The 21,889-nt window shown below is 38.4% G+C and overlaps 1 protein-coding gene across 1 annotated transcript in view; it reads left to right on the top strand.

Moving 5' to 3' along the window:
* Positions 1 to 21,889, top strand: part of PTPRM (protein tyrosine phosphatase, receptor type M) — a 406,723-nt gene that overhangs the window by 343,780 nt on the left and 41,054 nt on the right. Inside the window, exons 25-26 of the mRNA XM_026841434.1 lie at positions 439 to 515; positions 3,310 to 3,346. Of these exons, the coding sequence (XP_026697235.1) occupies positions 439 to 515; positions 3,310 to 3,346 (114 nt within the window). The remainder of the gene's footprint in view (positions 1 to 438; positions 516 to 3,309; positions 3,347 to 21,889) is intronic.

Below are 21,889 nucleotides of genomic sequence, written 5' to 3'. Positions count from 1 at the left end.
TGGTTTTGCTTTCTCCCTTACTGAAAACAAAATGAGTTTCCTTCAGAAACTGTGAGGTGGCAGTATGTCTTGTAGAATGACTTCAGCTTATTTTGAGTACTGGCAGAAGCATTTCCAAATGACTAAACCTTTGATAACGTAGTTATTTATTTTATTGACAAAAGACAAGGGATACCAAGGCAAAACACATAATTACAATGGATTTCCCACTAGAAATATTTAAGACATTCAGACTGAAAATCAGAGTGGATTTGGAAAGCCTTATCAGTGACTGAAATGAGGATTGAATGTGGATACAATGTTTTCATGTAAAACAAAACAAGCATGAGCTTGCAAAGGCTGAGGTCTTAGTTTGACTTTAAAGTAGTATTTTGATGAAGGCTTTGTTACTGAATTTGTCTTTAATTACTTTTTTCCTCTCCATTGTTCCCATTTCAGATGATCATTCTCGAGTGAGATTGCAGCCCATTGAAGGAGAAACAAGTTCTGATTACATCAATGGAAATTATATTGATGTGCGTATACTGATGTATTCAACAAACTTAACATTGTGCTCAAAGAGGGAGCTCTTATCATTCTCACATTATTCATGATTCGTAATAGATATTACAGCTAATACCAGCTGCTAAACATTGTTGGAAAGTACTGTCTTTGGAAGCTAGGTGTACACTAAAGGGGAAAAAAGAAAAAAGTCTCAAAGGTTTTATCAATAAGCAAATGAAAGGAGTAATTTCCTCCAACTACCACTAGACTGAAACCTTGCCAGCAACACTGTATGGCTACTTTGCCTGCTGTGCTTATATGGGCTAACAAAATGCTGTTTTCACTTTCTGTCAACAGCTTGGCATCATTCCACATTTAAAAGAAAGCTGTTTGCATATTAATGTGACAAAACTCTGTAATGCCTAATGCAGAGATTTGCAATCTCTTGTCATCTCTGCACTTTTAAGTCGCCTTCAAAGTATATTCAGCAGCTGTTAACCAGTACTTCTAATGCAAGCAAGACATTTCATTAAATATGTAGGCTGTTTAATTATTGAAGGTGGCTTCTTTGTTCATTCTGCATCATGTTAGCTTAATGTTTTACATTAGAATAAATTCTTTAAGAGACAAGGTGGTTTTGGTTGAAAGAAAGTACTCAGAAGTAGCATTGAAAATCATTAGAAAGTTAGTACTATCTAAAGCCAGAAATCTGTGGATAGCAAAGATAATAATTTTATTGTTTACATGGAGTGCTAGATGTTAGGCTAAGTAAAACTAGTGTTGCTTCATGGGATACCGTATCTGCTAAAGATTTTCTTGTTCAGCCGTGGCATCTTTGAAAAATGGTGTCACAGTTTGCAGTTCAAATTTAATCATCAGTATGAAACAGGAATGTAACAGATGTTTTCCTCAGAGTATGGAGGAACTAGAGCTATGCAAGAAAAGTAGGTACTTCGGTTGTAACAGTCTGAAGTTGTAACTTTCTGAAGATACCTCCTTCTATAGATGTTTATTAGCATGTTCAAGAACCTTTAAGTTAAGCTTAGATTTCTGCTCAGTCCCTTGTTTGAAAGAATAGCAGAGTCACCAAGAGGTAAAGGCACATATGGAAATATATTTAGTTACACATCTCACTGAACTCTGAAGGGAGTAATCTGTCATGAAAGGAAAGAGTTCACGTTGGGGACCTAGATTTGAATTCACTTTCACACTTTCTCTAACATTCAGGATTGTTCTCATTCTAGGCTACTAGTATGTTCTTGTGTTAGATTTTGGTCTGACTCTCTGACTCTTAGAATATTAAAAGATGTGAGGAATAAGGATTTGGACCATACAGTCTCATTTAAAATGCTGATAAGATAGCTGTGTAGCAGCCTTTTTTTGCTTATGGAAGTCCAAGAGGATTGAGAGAATATGGCCCTAAAAGAAACAATGGCTGAGAACCAAAAAATTCGCCCCCCAAACTCAGCAGATGGCTTTGATGCAAAACTTGGAGGACTCCAGACATCTTCCAAAGACAACCCTACCACAAAACACAGCAATTTTTGTTTATAATCTTGCTAGTCAGGTTTCCATTAGAAATGCTTGTTTTTCTATTACAGAAGCAGCTGCAGTCTTTACTCTTTTTTTTACTCTTGCATGTGGTTATTAGTACAGTCATCATGTTAATAAAGGAATGGTACCATCACAGACACTATGAAATTTTATTGGATAAAAGAGAGGGAACAGTGGTTATCCTGCATTTTTTCACTGGGAAATGGAAGTGTTTGAACCCAGCCACTAGGGATATTACATAACACATAGTAGAAAAAAATCAACTCTGTGGTTATCTGAACACTTCTCAGTTCATTGACAGCCAAATTTGGTGTCAATGGCATGCAAAGGAATCAATTCTGTAATTCATGTTATTCCTTCTGCAATATTCAAGGTATCTTCAGTTGTTTTGAGTCTTTCCCATGTTGTATCACTACAATGCTCGTTGCTCTTTTACAAACAAATTGCAGTGACATGCAAGCAACAGCTTGAAGTTCTTCCAGTTGATGACACAACACATCATAACCATTATTAAAATATTAACACTGGTATAACTGAATCTATCAACACATGATCTAAATCTTTGACACTTGGATCACATCAGATACTCAAATACTATAAAAATGGTATTGTTCCCTATTGGCAACCTATTCAATGTTGCAAAGACTTCATAGAATATTAGTCATTATTGCATGGCCAGCTTGTGATTAAGTTGCTCTTGTCATCACAGAAACATAGAACTGTTTTATGTTCTTCCTTTATAGATGTGAACAAGTGTATTCACACCAAACCATTTAGTCAAAGAATTTACCCTCCTTTTTACTGTTCAGAAATAAAACATAAACAAATCACAGTGGACAGAGTGAACATCCTCCCACCTTTCCCCAGGCTGAATGCAAATATAGGATACTTTAGCTGTTAAAAAAGGCTTCGCACTCAACAGCAATAGCTTGGAGGTGTATCTCAGCCTCTGTGAGCATCTGATGCCATTAGCTGCAAGTGCTAGAGAGGATTTCATGCTGTTCATTTTCAGCAGAGCCAACAAGGGACTGAAAGAACATATTACTTCTGTCCCCTAATGTACACGGCTGCAACTTAAGTATCTTGAAGAAACACATTTGCTTCTTGTTCCCCTTCTCCTTTGCCCTTCCCCCATTGGAAAGAACTTTTATTTCTAATATTTTATCTGTATTGTTGTAATCTTTACTGAATACTACTCTATATGAAGTTTCACTCATAGCAACATAGCTGAGTTTCATATTGCTTATACTTTTTTTTTTCAATTTATTTTAGGGCTATCATAGACCAAATCACTACATTGCTACACAAGGTAAGTTTATCACCCTTTCTTTTTTGGTTACGTGAGGCTAAGAGGTTTTGGTGCCTGGATTACAGTTAATACTCTCTAATATGCTTTCTTGCAACAATCAATATCCAGGACAGAGTAGGCTCAATCACTTAGGTAGAAGTGAGTAAACTGAATTATTATCTAATTTTCAGGTATGTCAAGTACCTTTGTATTCTCATAGGTTTTGAGTAGAAAAGCAAAATACATCCTTTCTGGCGGAAGTTTCTCACATGTTGTTACTCATGAAAAAAGAAGTCATAGTAGAAATATTCAGTAAACTTTTCAGAGGGACAAGTGTCATGAAAATTCTTATTCTCTTAATTGTTCAGTGATAACTAGTCTTCAGGTCCTTAAATTACAAAACACTTCAGTTAGCAAGTTTTAGTAGAGGACACATACTACACTTGCAGAGGTATTCTTCAAAAGGATCTAGAGAGACAGTTTTACAGGCCATCATTTAAAAGCTTGCTTGTGAACAAGAACATATTCCTTTGTCAAGACACAAATTAAGTCTCAATTTATACTTGTCTTTGAAGACATGATTTGCCCATTCTGATGCAGTTCTTATTTATTTTTTGGTCAAGTTCAGAGCTGGAACGGGTGGGAAAGATGAGTCTTCTGTGACTGCTTAATCATAATATTGAACAATATGCCAATCTTCTGCCTGTGCTTGGATAGCATACATGTGAAGATTTGATTGCTTCTCCACTGCTTGGAGGAAATCTTCTCTGTAATAGGTATTCTGTGACAATGCTTCCTGCATTTGCTCATGAATCTGAAGAAGTTGAATTACACCCATATACATTATTTCAACACATGCGCAACCTCTTAAGAGAGCCAGCTGGAGTACTGAGTATAGTACATTCATAATAATCTTACCATTTTTTGCATTCAGAGGTCATACATACTTTTTAATTACTTTTTATCAAAGCAGGGAAAATGTTGGCCATGTCAAATAGAGCTGTTCTTGTGATTTCAGTTGTCCCCTAAGTAACCCAGAGTCTGCAGCCTCTAGTCCCCACTTCTACCAGTGAGAGGCTTCATATCTCTGCCTTTTTGTACTTCAGCTCTCCACAGTCCCAAATGAGGTGCTACTTTGTGTCAGACGACAGTGGGGCAGGATGCAGATCTTATTTCTAGAAACGCCTTACTACTGTCAATATTACACTTTTAGACCAGAATTAGAATTTGTGATCTTAGAATGTGAGCCATTTAAATGTGCTTCTGCTTCTGCTACCCACCCACCACATCCCTCAGTCCACAGTCTTTCTACAGATGAGCCAGATAGGAAAAGTAGGACAAAAATGCAGCATTTTCTCAACTTACTTTGGGCCTTTACACCTTCCTCTTCTAAGACAAAAATGGATTGTTCCATTTAACCTGTAGCTAACGATGCTGTTGTTTTTCACCTTTAATCTGGGAATAAAAAGATACACAGTTGGCATTTTACTTGCAGTTTGTAATACAGTTGTTTTCATCAGGAGATTCACCAGAAGATCTCACTGACAGTTTCCTGATAGACATAGGAGAGCCCTATCTGAAGCAAGTTTAAATTTCACTCATATCACTCATAACAACTTGAATAACAAATACCAAGCTTGAGGTTTTTGTACTTTCAGCTCTTAAAGCCATGTATTAATATATGAATAATGTACTGGAAGTCTGCATACCAGATAAGTCCCAACAGTTTATCTACCACACTTTTTTCCTTATATGGTGTCAAGAAGGAGAATAAAGAGGAGTGGAAACAAGTCTTGTTCCAAGATGTAAAGGATATATGACTGTTTCAGCTGTCATTCTTTGGGGCAGGTCCCATCAATTTCTTCTGTGTAGGTGCAGCTAAATGCACACAGGGATGCCTATCCTCTCCCACGGTGCAATGAGAAATTGACTCTCTGAAGACTATAAAATTCATTTTTAAATGCTTTTACAATTTACAGCAAATTCAAAATAATCTGGCTGTGAGTTTTTTGATACCTTATATCTTTAACATCTTATTTTTTAAGGCCAGTTGGGAAGCAGATTTGTATATCCATTTTGGAGGAATGAAGAGCACTGATCTCAAGAGGTTTATGTATCCTCTCTAGATCTGTCCCTGGCCTGTTGAAGAATCATGAGAAAGCTGCTTTTCCTTCCTCTGTCTCAGCTTTCCCATCTGCAGAATAGGGTTAAAAATACTCATCTGCTTTTTATAGTTCTCTGCAACGTCCTAATAGATGCAGCTGTGTAAAGTCTAGTTAGTGTTGTTCTTCAGTATCCCAGCTTCCTGAAAAAACCTTTGCACAATAGTAACACTTCCAGTAAGATGCAGTCTGTGTCTTCTGCAAAGGTGTTAAGGTAACTGGAAATAATCTCTACAATTCCTTTAAGGCTCTATATTAAGTATGAAGGATATTTGTTTCACATGTCAGACTATGCCTTGGTATGTCTTTCTTACTAGTAAGCCTGTCACGAGCCATGGCTTGCAGTATAGCCAACAATGCTCATGTTCTGTTGTGGAACACACTTTCATATAGATATATATAAACACATCAATGCAGCACAACAGTTAAGCTGTGTGATTAATTCCCTTGATGTCTACTTTACATCAGTCTTTAAATAACTTTTCCCATTTTCCCTTTTCTCCTCCACCGCAACTTTCATGGGTGCACATGCCTATTGTTCTTTGAAGGAAAATATCATTATGTGAGTCAGTTTTAAATCTCTAAGGAGGTAGAATGATTGATATTTAATTTTCCTATGTTCTTCTTAAGCTGCATTCAACATATCAAGTGTTAATGAGCAAATATAATTGTTTGAAGTGAAGAAGTGGCAAATTTAATCAGTTTGTAATAGACTACCAATCTGCTTTTAACAGAGCTGGGAGTTGCATAATCACCTGTTTATTAAAGTGTTACTGTCTTCCATATTAACCAGAGTTTGACATACAGGCTGGTATCTTTCCACCTTGGCTTTCATAGCATCCTGCTGCTAAATTGAATTAGGGGGAGAAGCATTTCTTAAAAGACTTACCTAATGGAAGCTTTCTCAACTAATAATCAAAAAAGGTTTTAATTCCATTTTAAGAGTAATACATTCAGAGTGCGCAATTTCAATTATAAAATTAACATCAATTTTCTTTTATGTGATAAGTATAATGTGAGTGGTAGACTGAATTTAAAGCTAATAAAGACTTTCGGTGATCTGCTGTAATTGGCATCAACAGATGGGATCTGCACCTGAGTCACCATGATTAAAAAGAATCCCTCATAACAAGCCAGCATATTGGGTCATGCAGAACCAGCAAGCTGGTGCAGTTTAAAACTTGCTATTTTGTTTTATATATCCCTTGTTCCCATGGATATAATTTTGAAAATTTTTTTTATAGCAGAATATTGAGCTCTTGTATGATCTGTTCAATTTACTGGCAGCTCAGACTTTTTTTCCATGAGTTAGGTAATCAATGAATTTTAACCAGGTCCTTTATTTAGAGGATTAGATTGAATATGGGTACAGTATGTACTGTCACACACAGTGCTGGATGTTCTTACTATTGGATGAGTGTTGCTGAAATTCTTTCCTGTGAGGGTGATACAATCAGGGTGAAACATGCAATATCATAGAATGGTTTGGCTTGGGAGGGAGCTTAAAGATGCTCTAGTTCCAACCCCCCTGCCATGGGCAGGGACACCTTCCACTAGACCAGGCTGCTCAAAGCCCCGTCCAACCTGGCCTTGAACACTGCCAGGGAGGGGGCAGCCACAGCTTCTCTGGGCAACCTATTCCAGTGCCTCACCACCCTCACAGGAAAGAATTTCTTCCTTATATACAATCTAAATCTATCACTGTTTCACTTTAAAGCCATTACCCCTCATCCTATCGCTACATGCCCTTCTAAAAAGTCCCTCTCCAGCTTTCTTGTAGATCCACTTTAGGTGCTGGAAGGCTACTATAAGGTCTCCTCAGAGTCGTTTTTCTCCAGGCTGAACAACCCCAGCTCTCTCAGCCTGTCCTCATAAAGAACATGCTCCAGCCCCCTGAACATCTCTGTGGCCTACTCTGGACCCACTCCAACAGGTCCGTGTCCTTCTTATGCTGAGGCCCCAGAGATGCACACAGGACTCCAGATGGGGGTCTCACAAGAGCAGAGCAGAGGGTGAGAATCACCTCCCTTGACCTGCTGGTCATGCTTCTTTTGATGCAGTTGGCAAACGCAAATTGCCAGGTTATGTTGAGCTTCTCACCATTATGGAGGCAGACATCAAGTCAACTTTCAGTCAGGAGAAGTTTTTAGGTATGAGTTATAAACTTCTGAAAATAAATATTTGCAATGGAAATGTTTACAGTCTTCAGTACAGCAGCATAAACTTGCCACTGTAATAACCCCTTTCATATTCCTTCCCTTTTCAGTAAAATACGTGTCTTTCTTCCACACACAACTGTATATGTTGTGAACATTTTAATAAGGGTTTTCAGAAACAAAAATACATTTTCTTTCAAACTGCAAGTTCCCTTTCAGTTATCTGAAGCAGAAATATTGCTTTGAATAATAATACTCTTAACTTCCTTGGCATGTTTTTTGTTTTTATGTTGCAAAAAGTTGTCAGAACTATAGCAGTGTGGTAGCTCCACACTTCTCTTTGCAAAGAAACTTCTGCTGCCACGGTTTTAGCCTTGAGATGAAAATTAACATTTGAAATTACTTCAGGGAGAATTGAAAAACAACAAAGCTCTACACAGTATTTCAGCTTTATATATGCTGTTATTTTTGCAGGATGTAGGGTAGTCAGGCTGATTTCCTGATACATATAAAAAGTGATTGAATTCTGTATACCTGTATTAATCCTGAAGATTCAGCTGTGGTTGATGCTGCTCTTTATTTCTTAATCATCAAAATGTTAAAAAAGTGGTTGAAGCCATCTGTCTTCAGTGAAGGAGATTAACTGATTCTTAAGCACTACACTGAACAGGCAAAGCTTTCTGACACATGTGCTTCACCTGTTCTGCAACAGTTGTGGCAAATGCCAAAGTATTTACTTTTTTTCCCACACCCAAATGCATACAGAAATAATAGACCCTCTACATATGGAAGTGATATCTCCAGATCATATTGTGAAGCCATATGGCAAAGTCACCAGAGCTCTCTTACTACCATTTCCCACTGAAGGCTAATGATAGCAATTACGACATTTGAGCATCTTTTTAAAAGTTGGTATTTTTACTAGTGTTGAGGACAAAAAGAGACAGTGTGTAGTAAAAACTAGTAACTATCAAAGTAACACTTTTTAACAGTTGCCACATTATGGTACATGAGAATACCAGAGCTGCTCTCTGCCTCTTTGTTTACAATAGGTTTTAGTGATAACTATGTTAGAAGAGTTATCTTTCACCATTTTCTTGATTTCTATATTTTTCTATGTTTGTCTTAGTCAGCTGTGTGGTAGTTCTGGCTATACAGTGAGATGTCCCTGTTGCTTTCCTTTCAGTGTAGAAGGTTGTGAATGCAGAGCTAGCATAGTTTTCTAATAGACACAAAGTTGTCTTCGACTCTGTTGCAGAGTGTTACTTCTCTGAATCTTTAGTGAAACAGGAGCATTGCTGGAAAACTGATTACTAGGTAGAGCCACTTAACATTCTTCTTGGCGTATGTGTGGCTACATTTTGCATAAAATATATGCCTGCCTTTTATAAACATTTGGAAATTCTTTGAAAGTACAAACAAGCTGTAGAAATTACACTGAATAATTATTTAATATTGATTTGCTGATATGAACTCCCATATCACATGCAGGCTGTTCTTTCACTTGCTTGTTAATGTGGCTTGTGAAAAAACAGTTTGAGAAACCAATGACTTTTCGGTAGTCCATTTTCAGTGCCATAGAGGAAGAAAAAGCAATCCTCTGTCCTCTCCCCCACAAAGATTGAGCAGCAGAAAAACATACATAAAGGTCTTCAGAGCATCTATAGATTTCTGTCTCAAAGACAAGATATTGGTTTAATTTCTCTGTTGTGAAGTCAGTCTAGAATAGCTACAACAGCGTATCAGAAGTAATAGAAATGAGAGACTACAGTAATTAAGTAGACAGAGGTGAATCAAGCAGAAGGAAATGTTTCAAGGTTGTATTGTAGAAGATAGAAGATTGTGTGAAAGGTAATGTATTTGTCCTCTTTTAAAAAATGTGACTATAAAATGTGTCCTGCAAACAAGGAAGATACAATCTTCCTGAAACTCAAGAGCTGAACAAACTGATCTTGTGAACCAAACACACTTTCAGAAAATATTATGGAGGTGGCCATGTATTAGTTTATTTGCTGCTCAGACTCCTGATTACCTAGATTATGCACTAGAATATGCTTTTTGCCCAAGGAAAATGTATACAACATCAGCTTTACAAATGTACCTCACATGTCTGTATTTTTGGGGGCTGTGAATTATAAAAAGCTGATGTTTGATAATAGGGTTTCCATCCTCAATAAAGAATCAGCCATAAATTGGACTTGATGGGGAAGGTACCTGGCACTCTTGATGGAATACTGTTAACATGCCTGTCAATCAGTGAAGCCTAATACTAAAGCAGAAGAAGGAGCAGAGAAATGCAGTTTGTCAGGAAAATCACGTAGTCAAAGCATGTCTTTTTCTGTGAAGTTTATTTTCCAGCCAGTCTTCAGCAGCCTGGAGGAAGCTTGGCAGCAGGTGTAAGAAGGCTTTTCGTCTTCTCATTTGCTGAAGAAAAAAAAAAAAAAAGTGTATCAAATTTACAAACAGAATGTATTTCAGAAACAAATGTATCAAGAAACAAATAAGGCAGCTTTTTTGTGTATGTTGTCACCATATCCAAATCTTTGAAACCTGTCATCTTTATTCTGTATCATTTGGTGGGAATTGAAATCTCTATATTGATATGACCACCAATATACATGACAGTCTGGGTGATTTTGAAGCACTGCCTTTGAAAAAAAATATACAGGATTATTGGATTAATTACTTTCCCTATCCATCTGTATTCCTCTATGCGGTTGCATATTCAGATGAAGACTGTGGAGATTCCCTCTGCTGCTGCTAAATCTCATTCTATACCAAGCATGCTCATATGTCTGTACTAAACACAAATACACTCCGCATGTTAGAAGTGGCTTTCCTTGTTACAGTGTACATCAAATACTCTGGTCTCCTATAAAATATAATAAAAAGAAATTAAAAGGTTAGCATTGCCCTTTCATACTTGAAGTGGTGAAAATAATCAGTGTGCTCCCAAAAGTAACAATAAATAATAGTGTTGAGAGAATTTGTTGATATACAGCTTTAATTTTTACCTTAACTATCTTGAAGTTAAAAAGAAAAATATCCAATACACATTTAGTTGTTAAAGACCTTCATGTGTATCTTGATCTGACTATTTGTTTGATTCTGACTATATCTATGACTGAGGAAGAAATGAATGTACCAAAGTTCTCCAGCTTTAAATAGAAAAATATATTGTGAGTGATATATCTTACTCATGAGATACCTATCAGGATAATAAATTATGTTTTTTCTAGTCTTTTTACTTATGCTTTAATGTACAGTAAATTATCTTGTTTGTTCATCTCGGTAAAGTATTCATGTTAATGCACTTAAACTCCCAGTACAAATTTAAAAAATACAGCATCTGAATATCGTACTCACAAGCAGGAACAACATTCCTTCACAATAAGGTCCTTGGAGAAAAATAAAAGAAACAAGTAGCCAAAATGAACTCATATTTTTAAGCCAGAGAATAGTGATGATTTTATTACATCCTGATGCTTATGATTGACTCAATATGAAAATAGAAAGTAGAAATGGGAAAGACTAATTAGTTTCTTTTGTCCATTCCCTAAGGAACGTTCTACTGAAGGGGATAAAATGATCTTAAACTTCTCATCCATCATCAAAATTGATTCTGCATTATAAGTTGATATGAAGAACCTAGTCCAAGTCCATTACCTAAGATTTTTGAGTTGGAAATGTTACAGGCAGCATGTTTTTTTATGAATAAATTCCATATTTGTTAGTCTTCCCAAGGTCAAATGGGCTATTTAGAATGAGTGATTAATAGGTATTCATATTTGCATGATGCAAATCATCCTTATTGAGAAGAATGCACAAATTAGAAACTAAAGTAATTTTCTTACTGGAAAACACTGATTCAGCTAAACTGAAACTTTCTGTTGGACTGATTTCACAAAGACAGGTCAGGTTCAAACTGTGGGCTCAAGGCTTCTGGAATAAGCCTTCAGTCAGAGTTGTGACCTCAGATGGACAGCCAATACTTAGTGTTGCTGTTTGATCTGAATCAATTTGGACCTTTATCTCAGTTTCCCAGATGAGTCACGTATCATTCTCCTAAGATGCTTGACTGTAATTAAAGAATTAAATGTCTTTAGGGCATAGAGAGAAAGAGAGAGTCCATGTGCAAGTAAGACCAACTCTGTTTCTCTGTAGCCAGTACACTGCTGGAAAATACATCAAGACCTCTAGTTTCTGTAAGCGATAGGACAAGAGGTAATGGCCTCATGTTGTGCCAGGGAAGGTTTAGACTAGATATTAGGAAGCATTTCTTTACAGAAGGGGTTGTTAGGCATTGGAATGGGCTGCCCAGGGAGGTGGTGGAGTCCCCATCCCTGGAGGTGTTTAAGAGTTGGGTCGACATAGCGCTGAGGGATGTGGTGTAGTTGGAAACTGTCAGGTTAATGGTTGGACTAGGTGATCTTCAAGGTCTTTTCCAACCTAGATGATTCTGTGATTCTACAGTTATAGTTATTCAGAGTATTCCTGTTTCATAGTAGAAAAAAGTGAAACACAAGTGTGTTCCACTGCCAAGCCATTGCCTAGCTGTGCTCTCTTAAAAGTTGTGGAAGGTAAAGATTCAAGACTGGTCTTATTCAGATACCCCACATAACCCTCACAAGGGGATCCCTAACTCCCAGGAGTGCTACATGTAATGCAAGATTTGGAAGATACTGGACTTATCCAGTCTGAGCAAATGTTGATGAAAGGAATAGACCATTTAACATACCTGCTATGTGCCAAACAAATTATACGAAAGAAAGAGCTCTTCAGTTATACTGGCTGAATGATATTAAACTACAACTACATTGCTTTGTTGGGCTTTTTTTAATTTCCTGTAGTTAAGATCAGAAAAAGCAGCTTTCTTGAATGGCCAGTAGTACTATGTACACAGCTTTTATTGCGTTCAGCTTTGCCTAATCTCAGGCTAACTGGATAAATCTGGACTATTTCTGTTGCTGCCAGTTCCTCTTTCTGAGTCTGCGGTACTTCTTTGAGTAGTCAAAAGGTGTTATGGGAATGTGCTATTTATTCTTTGGGAAATCATATGACATTATATTTTGTTGATACAGAACAAACTGAGCTAGTAATGGAAATTTAGATGTGGAGAAATGTCAATCAATAAACATGTAACGCTTTAGTAGATGGAAAGTTAGCTGGTAGCATTAGCTGTAGTGTTATAAAAATGTCTTAAATAGCACCTGCCAAAAGTGCATGAATAAAGTCTGGTCTCAGACCTAAAAACATATTAAGTGCAACAATGACTTGTTTCTGAACATGGTGAAAATACTAGTGTGAAGCAGGGACAGGTAAGATTATTCAGAAATGGCATGTTGTGGCTGCTGTATGTTATACCAAGCCTGTTCAATTCATTTGACCTTGCTTCCTGTTGTCTCTTAAGGTATGTTAAGATTGTGACTGTGAGGGGCAGAAACACCTTTTATATTTTCATGGGCATTTAATATGTAATGCAGTTCCTGCTACAGTGGAGCTCCAGTACTCGAGTGATTTCTAGATGATACCATAATGTAGACAAAATAATGCATAGAGATGTGTGCTCTTCCAGCCTAGTTAGGTCTGTATCAATAAAGAAAAGAAAATGCCATATGATATTCCAGAGAATAAATACTACATCCCCATAAAACTTTCTGACTACCCACAGAATCACTGCAGAATAGGATCAGAGGAAATGTTAAGAGAAATGATCCGGCTCTAGCTAATCATTGATGCGTATGTGTATATAAACACTTATAAAATATGTATTTTCAAACTGATAATGTAATTATGTGAAATGAGCAATTTTAAAGAAAAAAATTATCTGGAATAATCACTTTTGTGATTACTCAAAGGATGTATTTTTAAGTATCTCTATATTAAACTGGGAATTTAGAATGAAGGGATTTAATTTTAGCTAGCTGTGAGATGCTTGTATGTATTTCATAAAACAATAGAACTGTGACTCATCACTAGTGTACATTGTAAATGGCATGTTACAGGGCAAGTGTTCCCTTCCTTTCCTTTACCCTGTGAGAGATCTAGTGCTGACTCCTCTAAATATAGGAGGAGGTGGTACAGAAAGCCAGCCAAAGCACTGGTCAGTCTAATGGGAGCTATAGATAAAATTTGTACATGCACCTCAGTCACTTAGTAATCTAAGCCTCGTTGAAAGCTAATGGGACTTGAAAGCACTTTGAAAATTTCATTTTGTGAAAGCCAATTTTCACATTTAGTAATGTGCAGGCAGCAGGGCTTGCTGACCAGGTAGGATTTAGTTTGTGCTTGAAAATCAGCCAATTACTATTCACTGTGCTGTCCCTTGGCTGATAATGAGAGAAGGCTGTGTTTTTCCTGAGCAAAGGATACAGTAGAAAGCCTCTACATTGCCAGTAGCAGCACTGGGCAGGATTTGTCCCAATAAAGCATTTCAGCTTGCTTTATAAGCATCATTTTCCTGAAATGTCAAGCTAACAAGATTCAGTCAGATCTGTTTCTTATTGACAATCCATCTAAGGTGAGGAAATAATGAAAAACACATTTCAAATTCATAGCTCAGTCCTGATTAACCCACTTGAGTGTAGCTGAAGTGACTTACTGTGGCACAGTGTTGCTGCATACTATTTTCTTTTTTTTGCATTGTAAGGTGGTATCGTTGCAAAAGGCCAAAAAATATAAATGGTGGTCTGGCTACAGATCAAATATAGATTCTGCATATATTTGTTATGCACAGTGTAGTCTGAAGCCCAGGTTAAAGGAGAAACTGAACATTTTTTATTTGTTTGTGAATTAAGTTCTGGTAGAATTCTTGCTTACAAAAGGTGTTCTTTCTTACCTGGCTATGAGTTAATTACTACCTCTGCAAACAGCTGGCTCCTCTCTGTGCCATCTCTGAATCTACTACCAATGAGGAATCAGTTCAGATAAGATTTAAAACTGAAGAGGAGGTTTTTTTCCCATACTTCACATTAGAGTAGCCATAGCCTCAGGCTTTCTTGATTGGGCTGTCTGCTCACTTAACATACTTACAGGGAACCAACCTCATTGGAAGTTCATCCACAGCTTTGTTTATTTGTATACTGTTGCCGTGTTGTCTGCTTGAGGGTAGGAAGACCTTGCAGAGGGATCTGGACAGTCTGGATCAATGGGCTGAGGCCAGTTGTATGAGGTTCAACAAGGCTAGTTGCCAGGTCCCGCACTTGGATCACGACAAACCCGTGCAACACTACCCATGTGGGGAAGAGTGGCTGGAAAGCTGCCAAGTGGAAAAGAACCTGGGGGTGTTGGTCCACAGCGGCTGAATATGAGCCAGCAGTGTGCCCAGGTGGCCAAGAAAGCCAAGAGCATCCTGGCTTGTGTCAGAAATAGTGTGGCCAGCAGGGCTTACTGTCCATTTGTACTCAGCACTGGTGAGGCTGCATCTCGAGTGCTGTGTTCAGTTCTGGGCCCCTCACTACAAGAAAGACATTGAGGTGCTGGAGTGTGTCCAAAGAGGGTCAGCAGAGCTGGTGAAGGGTCTAGAGCACAAGTCCTATGAGGAGCAGCTGAGGGAATTGGGGTTGTTTAGCCTGGAAGAAAGGAGGCTCAGGGGTGACCTTATCGCTCTCTACAACAATCTGAAAGGAGGTTGTGGTGAGGTGGGTGTCAGTCTTTTCTCCCAATAACAAGCAATAGGACAAGAGGAAATGGCCTCAAGTTTCACCAGGAGAGGTTTAGATTAGGTATTAGGAAAAATTTCTTCACTGAAAGGATTGACAAGCACTGGAACAGGCTGCCCAGGAATGTGGTTGAGTCACCATCCCTGGAGGTATTTAAAAGATGTGTAGATGTGGTGCTTAGGACACGGTTTAGTGGTGTGCTTGGCAGTGCTATGTTAACGGTTAGACTCTATGATCTTAAATGTCCTTTCCAACCTAAACAATTCTATGATTTTATGATTTTTCCAAGGCAAGAGAGATTTCCAAGGAAGTTTTATCAGGAAAGACAACGTAGCTGTATAATTACAATATAGCCCTGCTGAAGATTACATAATAATTAATATTTGTAAGGCTAAAATTAGAAAGTGCATTTCAAATACCTTCACAGTCAACACTGTAAGTCAAATGAAATAAAGTGATAAAAGCGAGAATGTCTTTTTTCAGCTCATTAAAGGGGTTTTGTTTCGTTTCAGTGAGATTTTTTAGTGCACAAAATGTCTGGGGCTGGAATATGCAGAAGCAACAAATAATAGTTAATACTGAAGTATGGCAGCTAGAAACCAGCAATTAATAAATAACACTAAAGCATTTATGGCCAAGTTTTGCCAGTACAAACATCTGTTACCTCTTGGTGTTCTAACACTATAGGTCTATAGACCTGTAAAGAGACTTCAGTAAAAGCAAATAGAAGCATGGCACTGGGGTACGTTTTACCTTCAGTGCTGTTTTAGTTTCTGGAACAGACTTGGGAGGACTTAATTAAAGCATTAGAAGCATCCCGGTTATATGACATTATACTTCATCGTTATTTTCTTGACATCTTAAAATATGAAAGACTGATCTGTATGTGTTTGGATAGCTATTGGTAAGTGCTGGGCCCATATGGTTTAGTGATATCTTGACCAGAGTTTGTATCAGACTTAAAAATCCTTCACAGTGTTTATAGGAGCATACATACTGTGCCTATGAAAACATACTCTTATAGAAGCCTTTAAAGTCAATTTAAGTGTATATGTTATGGTAGGAAACAAATGGGTAAACCTATTTTGAGAGACATTATTGCAGAAAGACTGCATGATTATTGCCTGAGTTTTTTAAGATTTTATAGCAGAGCTTTTTTTCTGGACTTTGCTGGCCTCCGTGGAGGCACTAAACACTTAAGAAGAGGAAGGGTGAGTCAAAGTTAAATATGTGCTACTGTACTGATTCAACAAGCCTGTGGTAAAGACGGCTCTTGACAAATCAGATTATCAGCAACTGATCAGATCTTGAAAGTTTCTTCCATTCAGAAACCAGCTCATGTCGGGAGGGCAGAGATGAGCCAGCATTCAGCTGTACTGCTGTGTGGCAGTGGCAATGCAATTACAAAAAAATACTGAACTAGTAATTCATCTTGCTAGTTGACTAAATCAGCACAACTGGGATCTGTCACTTTATAGTATGCAGACTATTTTAGATAGAAAGATCAAAACATTTTATTTTACTTTATGAATAAGTGGAACTTCATATTACACTCCTTAGTCTGCATCTGGTCATGCAAAGAGATGTCCAGGTTTGCAGAGCTGCTGACCACTAATGAACCTCCTGTGAGGCAACTGAGAGGCTGAGAGAACCGAATACTCATGAAAACCCAGTCACATAATGATGCACCTGCAAATTCCTGTTGATAAAATATTGGGCACATTGCCTTATGGAGTAGGGAAAAAATGTATTTCATTTAAGGGAGATGTTCCCTTGCCAGCAGTCATTGATATTTATAGTTTAAAGTAACATTTAACTGCAGTTTTTTACATAACTTTTTCTGAAAGGTCATTTTGTTCTTAGCTCCAAATTCTAGCATGGTTAAAAGAGGAAGTAACGTGCATTTATGGATTATCAGATCACTGGACTGGCAGAGCATTAGTAATTCTGTAATTTTACTTCCTCCTATGAAATCCTCTGTAAGTTATCCAACTAACAACTAGTCTGTCACATTTAAGAGGTTCATTAGGAAAAGAAGAATTCTTGGATTTTTTAATCTATTAGCTTTTTTTTTTTTTTTTTTTTTTTTTTTAATCTCTCATTTTACACTTCCATGTGTATTTTGAACAATTACTGCTACATAAGGGGTTTGGGGGTTTTTGACAGTGTAGTTGCAAAGGGATTCATTGCTTTTTGGCTTTTTTTTTTTTTTGACATGTATCTGTGAATAGGAAGATATTTACTGTGTCTCAAATTCATTTTGAAGGGATCATACATAGTAGAGAATGAGGACTAAAATGCAGCTCCCTCTCCTTGAGTGGTCAAGTTGTAGGCCGTCACAATAGCAAGCAACAAGTTTCACTTCAGTAAAAAGACAGTTGTACTGCCAGCTACTAGAAACTGCAGTAACTATTAGGTGAAGAGACCATTTTATAACCACCTCCTCATACGGGGTGAATGCATTCTCCCAAGCCAGTGTCGGGGGACGGGGGGGTTCGATGTAGCCGGTGATAAACATGTGATTTCACTCAGTCCATGTCTCCTCCTTTGAGGCTTATCTAAGGAGTTTGACCATGCAACTGCAAGGGATTTGCGGGTGCATCCTTCAATACACTCCTGCTTCCTTGCGTGATGTTCTTTAGACTAATCCAAAGGCCACAACTTGTCCTTGAGGTTTGCACACACACAAGCAAGCTTTGAGACAGTCATTTGACATTTTAGTCTCTCACACGATCCCGTGGCTCAAAGATTGCTTCAGGACCCATGGTGGCTTTAAAAAAGGAGAGTTGTTTAGAAAAGGCCAGAAAAGAGCATTTTATACAATCCATCCAATGAAACAGTAATCAATTGTATAAAATATGAAACAATATATGGCAAAAAGAAGAAACATTAACATGACAAAATCACATAGCAAAATAAAACAGAGAAAAAACATCTGTTCATACAATTTTCACAACTGAAGGTTTTGGCTGGTACACCACACAGGTATATTTAACACCATTTGTTGATGAGGTGGCTATAAATTGCATGTTGGTTACAATGTGCAGAATTAAGTGTATTAAACATGGGATACTATATGGTAAAAATAACAGCATTGCCACGCCACATAACGTAAAGCAAGATGCACTTAACCCATCGAGCAAGAAGCCATGAGAAGGGATCAAATTCCCAACCTTTCCAGGTCTGAGCAGGGACATGGGCTAATTACATTATTCCAGAAGTTATTTGTCTGACCACCTGACCATTGTCATAAATTTTTAAACAACAGTTTTAATCATTTAATTTATCACAAACACCCCCTTCTTCGGCTAGCAGGTAATTGAGAACCAGTCGACGTTGCAGTATTGCTGTTCACATCTATGTGGCCTGGTCTGCCAATACATCCGAGGCATGAGCAGTCTCATTGGTGAGAATTTTGAAGGCAGCTTGTAATCGAATAATGCAATTCAAATTATAAACAGCTTCTCAACCACTGCTAATCACTTCATTGGTGTTCCAGGTAGCAGGCCCATAATGTTGGATGATCCATTGAGGGGTCCATTCATCTTTTCCTCAATTTTGGGCACTACCACCTGTCAGGGTAGTGTCAGTAGATCACTTTTTTCAAATTAGGTCATCATATACTTTAATTGCTAACCCATCGCCCTGGGTTTGTTGTAATAAGAAAAACAATGTTCTAAAATACCCTATGTAACATATTCCGGTCCAATTTGGAGGCAGCCTCCACTAGGCATGTTGTGCACAAATCCAGTAATGACCTTTTAGAGCCCAGGTTCCATTAGCAAAGGGCCCATCCCAAGTTTTGCTGTTGATTGGTTTTTCATAATACGTAGTGCTATTGGGCCCAAAGTATCCTTCTAAAATTTTAACGTTTGTCTTGAAGCTACTGTTGAGGTACTAGTTGCACTCCCAGGCCCCAACATTGAATGCCCAGGTGCAATTACATTTTACATTATCCTTGAACTCTTTATCCTGGGTCGAAATTGCATTGGTGCTTGACCAGAACTACTCGAGGAATGTTGTGGTCCCATTCTAGTGTCGCCAAGCCCATTGGAAAATCTGGGATGTGAAAGTGTCATTAAGGTTTTCACAAAGTGTTGAAGGTACAAAACCCCCATATCCATCAGTACAAGAGATATACATAGAGCAGTTAATCATGCTACAATTTGAAAATTATTGGGAGACAGAGTCTATTCTCAAACACTCTCCTCAATTTGTACTCCACTCTCTTTTGTCCGGTTAGGGCAATAAATACCTTCTCCAGGAAAATGGAGTTGCAAGGGATCAGCATCCTCAGTTCAGAATTCCATTCCATTTTGCTGCTGTCTTTTGCCCATTAGACTGGAAGTATGTGGTATTTAGTGGTCCAAAAAGATGTCCTGCCACATTACAGTCCCATTTTCCAGAGTCATTTCTACACCACTTAACATCTCCAAGCCCCAGCATGAGGCTTCCAAGTGCAATTAGTACCTCCAGCTTCAGCAAAGATGGTGTTGCTGGTCTGGGACCAAGAATAAGGGAACCTCTGTTTGCTCCCCAAGTGATTATATCACCCCCTTTGACATTGGATCATTTGCCCCAAGTTGTATCCCATTTTACAATAAACCCATATACAATTACTAGTTCCTACATGAACTCCATCTGGTTGGGTTCAGTTCAAACAATACTCCTGTTGGGCTGGATATTGAATTGGCCAAGACATGTCATCTTCCCAAAAGGCATTCTCATCAACTTCACTATTATTACTTGCTAACCATTTTGGAGTGATGGAGGGTGATACCCAGGACCAAGTTTCTAATCCCTTGGGCCCTCCACATACCCAGCAGTTGATGAGGTTATAAACACTTGCTAGTTGCTCCACCAATTGCATAAAATAATTCTCTATATTATTTATTTTGTCCCCAGTGTTTATAAGGAAATAACTGATTGTTCCAGGGGTCACAGCCCATACAATACACCAAAACAACAAGATTTGACATTTTGCTCTACAAATCCGGCCTAAACTTATAAAAGCTATAAAGACAATCACAAAAATACAAATTATTAAAATTAAATGGCCATCTTCCCACATTCGGTTGGGTTCCCACAGAGGTCTTCTGTAAAATAAAATAAAATATTGACTTGCCCTCCTTGGGCTTCATCTATATGGTTTAAATGAGGGAACAATCCAGTGAATGTTAGTTTTGTGCTCTTTTACCCAGGCATCCCTAGCCTTCAAAGCATATTTATTAAGGGGTTCAGCAGGCACAAGGGGACCGGCCCCAGTGGTTGGCATCTCTGTTAACACTGTTTGTCCAGGACATAAAGTTAATTCTCTGGGAACACTGGGAGCTTGAGGATTTGAAGTTAAAACCAGTGGTTGAGGACAGGAGGCATTCAGTCAGGGACATCTGTTTACTCCCCAGTGATCATTGACTCATGTAACTGCATCCCAGAGGTGCTCTGTCCAGTGCAACTTGTGAGATTTCAGAAATCGTTTTAAAGCCCATTAGTCTGTTCCACTGTCCCATTGGCTTGGGGGTAATATGGGGTGTGGAATACCCATTTGCCCACTCCTGTACTTCGGTGTCAGTAAAATGCCTGCCATTGTTTGACTGACTAGAACTAGGCTTTGGGAGGGAGCTAAACCAAATTTTTAGAGCCCACGCTGTATCTTCCCCAGTTGCTCATGGAAATGCTTTGGCCTGTACTGGGCTAGAAACTACTTCCATGCCTCCTAATACATACTGTTCCTTTCTGATTTTCAGAAATGCCCAGTATAATCCATGTGCCAAACTTCCCAGAGGGTCTTTTCTTCTCTCAAATGGAGGGGGAGTTCTTCCACGGGATGTTGCTCCAGCTGAAATACAGGTCCTGCAAGCTTCCCGAGTGATAGGCCAGCCTCTGACATGTGCCTCCTTGTATAAATCATTAGACCCTCTATGGCCATGTTTAACATGTAGCCATTCCAGGAGCCTACCCCAATTTTCCTCTCTTTGATTCTGTTTCCGTAAAGGGGCAATTCTGGCCAGCTCGTCTACCCTATTATTCCATTCGCTCACTAGAGTATCCCCTTCCTGTTGGGAGGGCACCCATGCTATCACAAAATCCCCACATTTGGCAATATCTGTGATTTCTTGCCACTTCTCCTTTTGCCACGCTAAGTTTACCTCCCAGTTATTCTGTTCCCAAAAAGGGAGCCATTCTGTGCACCCTTTGAGTACCTTTGCTGTTCTGGTCCTTCCCTCACTATTAAACACACTCCATACTGCTCCAAACTCCCACACTTGAGCACTGCCCTCACTTTTGGTAATTATTTCCTTTTTTAGTATCCACATTAAGGCTACAGCCCGATACTTCCACCGTTTGCCCTCTCGTTTAGCAGAGGCATCTGTGAACCACACATTCTGCAGTTTGTCCAAAAAGGACAAAGCAGTTCTGACAACTGAAGGAGGAGGTGTATCCTTCTCCAGAAGGTTCGCCACTTCTTCCTGTATGTTTAACACCTTAGGGGTACCTTTACTGACTATGAAAACATTAAAATAATGTTTGATTTTAGCATACCATTTCCTCACGGGAAATCCCTTTGGGCTACCCTGTCGGGGG

Source organism: Athene cunicularia (genome assembly GCF_003259725.1).
Source record: "Athene cunicularia isolate RWA chromosome 2 unlocalized genomic scaffold, athCun1 chr2_part1, whole genome shotgun sequence".
In the NCBI taxonomy this organism is placed as follows: domain Eukaryota; kingdom Metazoa; phylum Chordata; class Aves; order Strigiformes; family Strigidae; genus Athene; species Athene cunicularia.
Note: the sequence above shows the minus strand (reverse complement) of the source record. Positions and strands in the feature narration are given on the sequence as shown.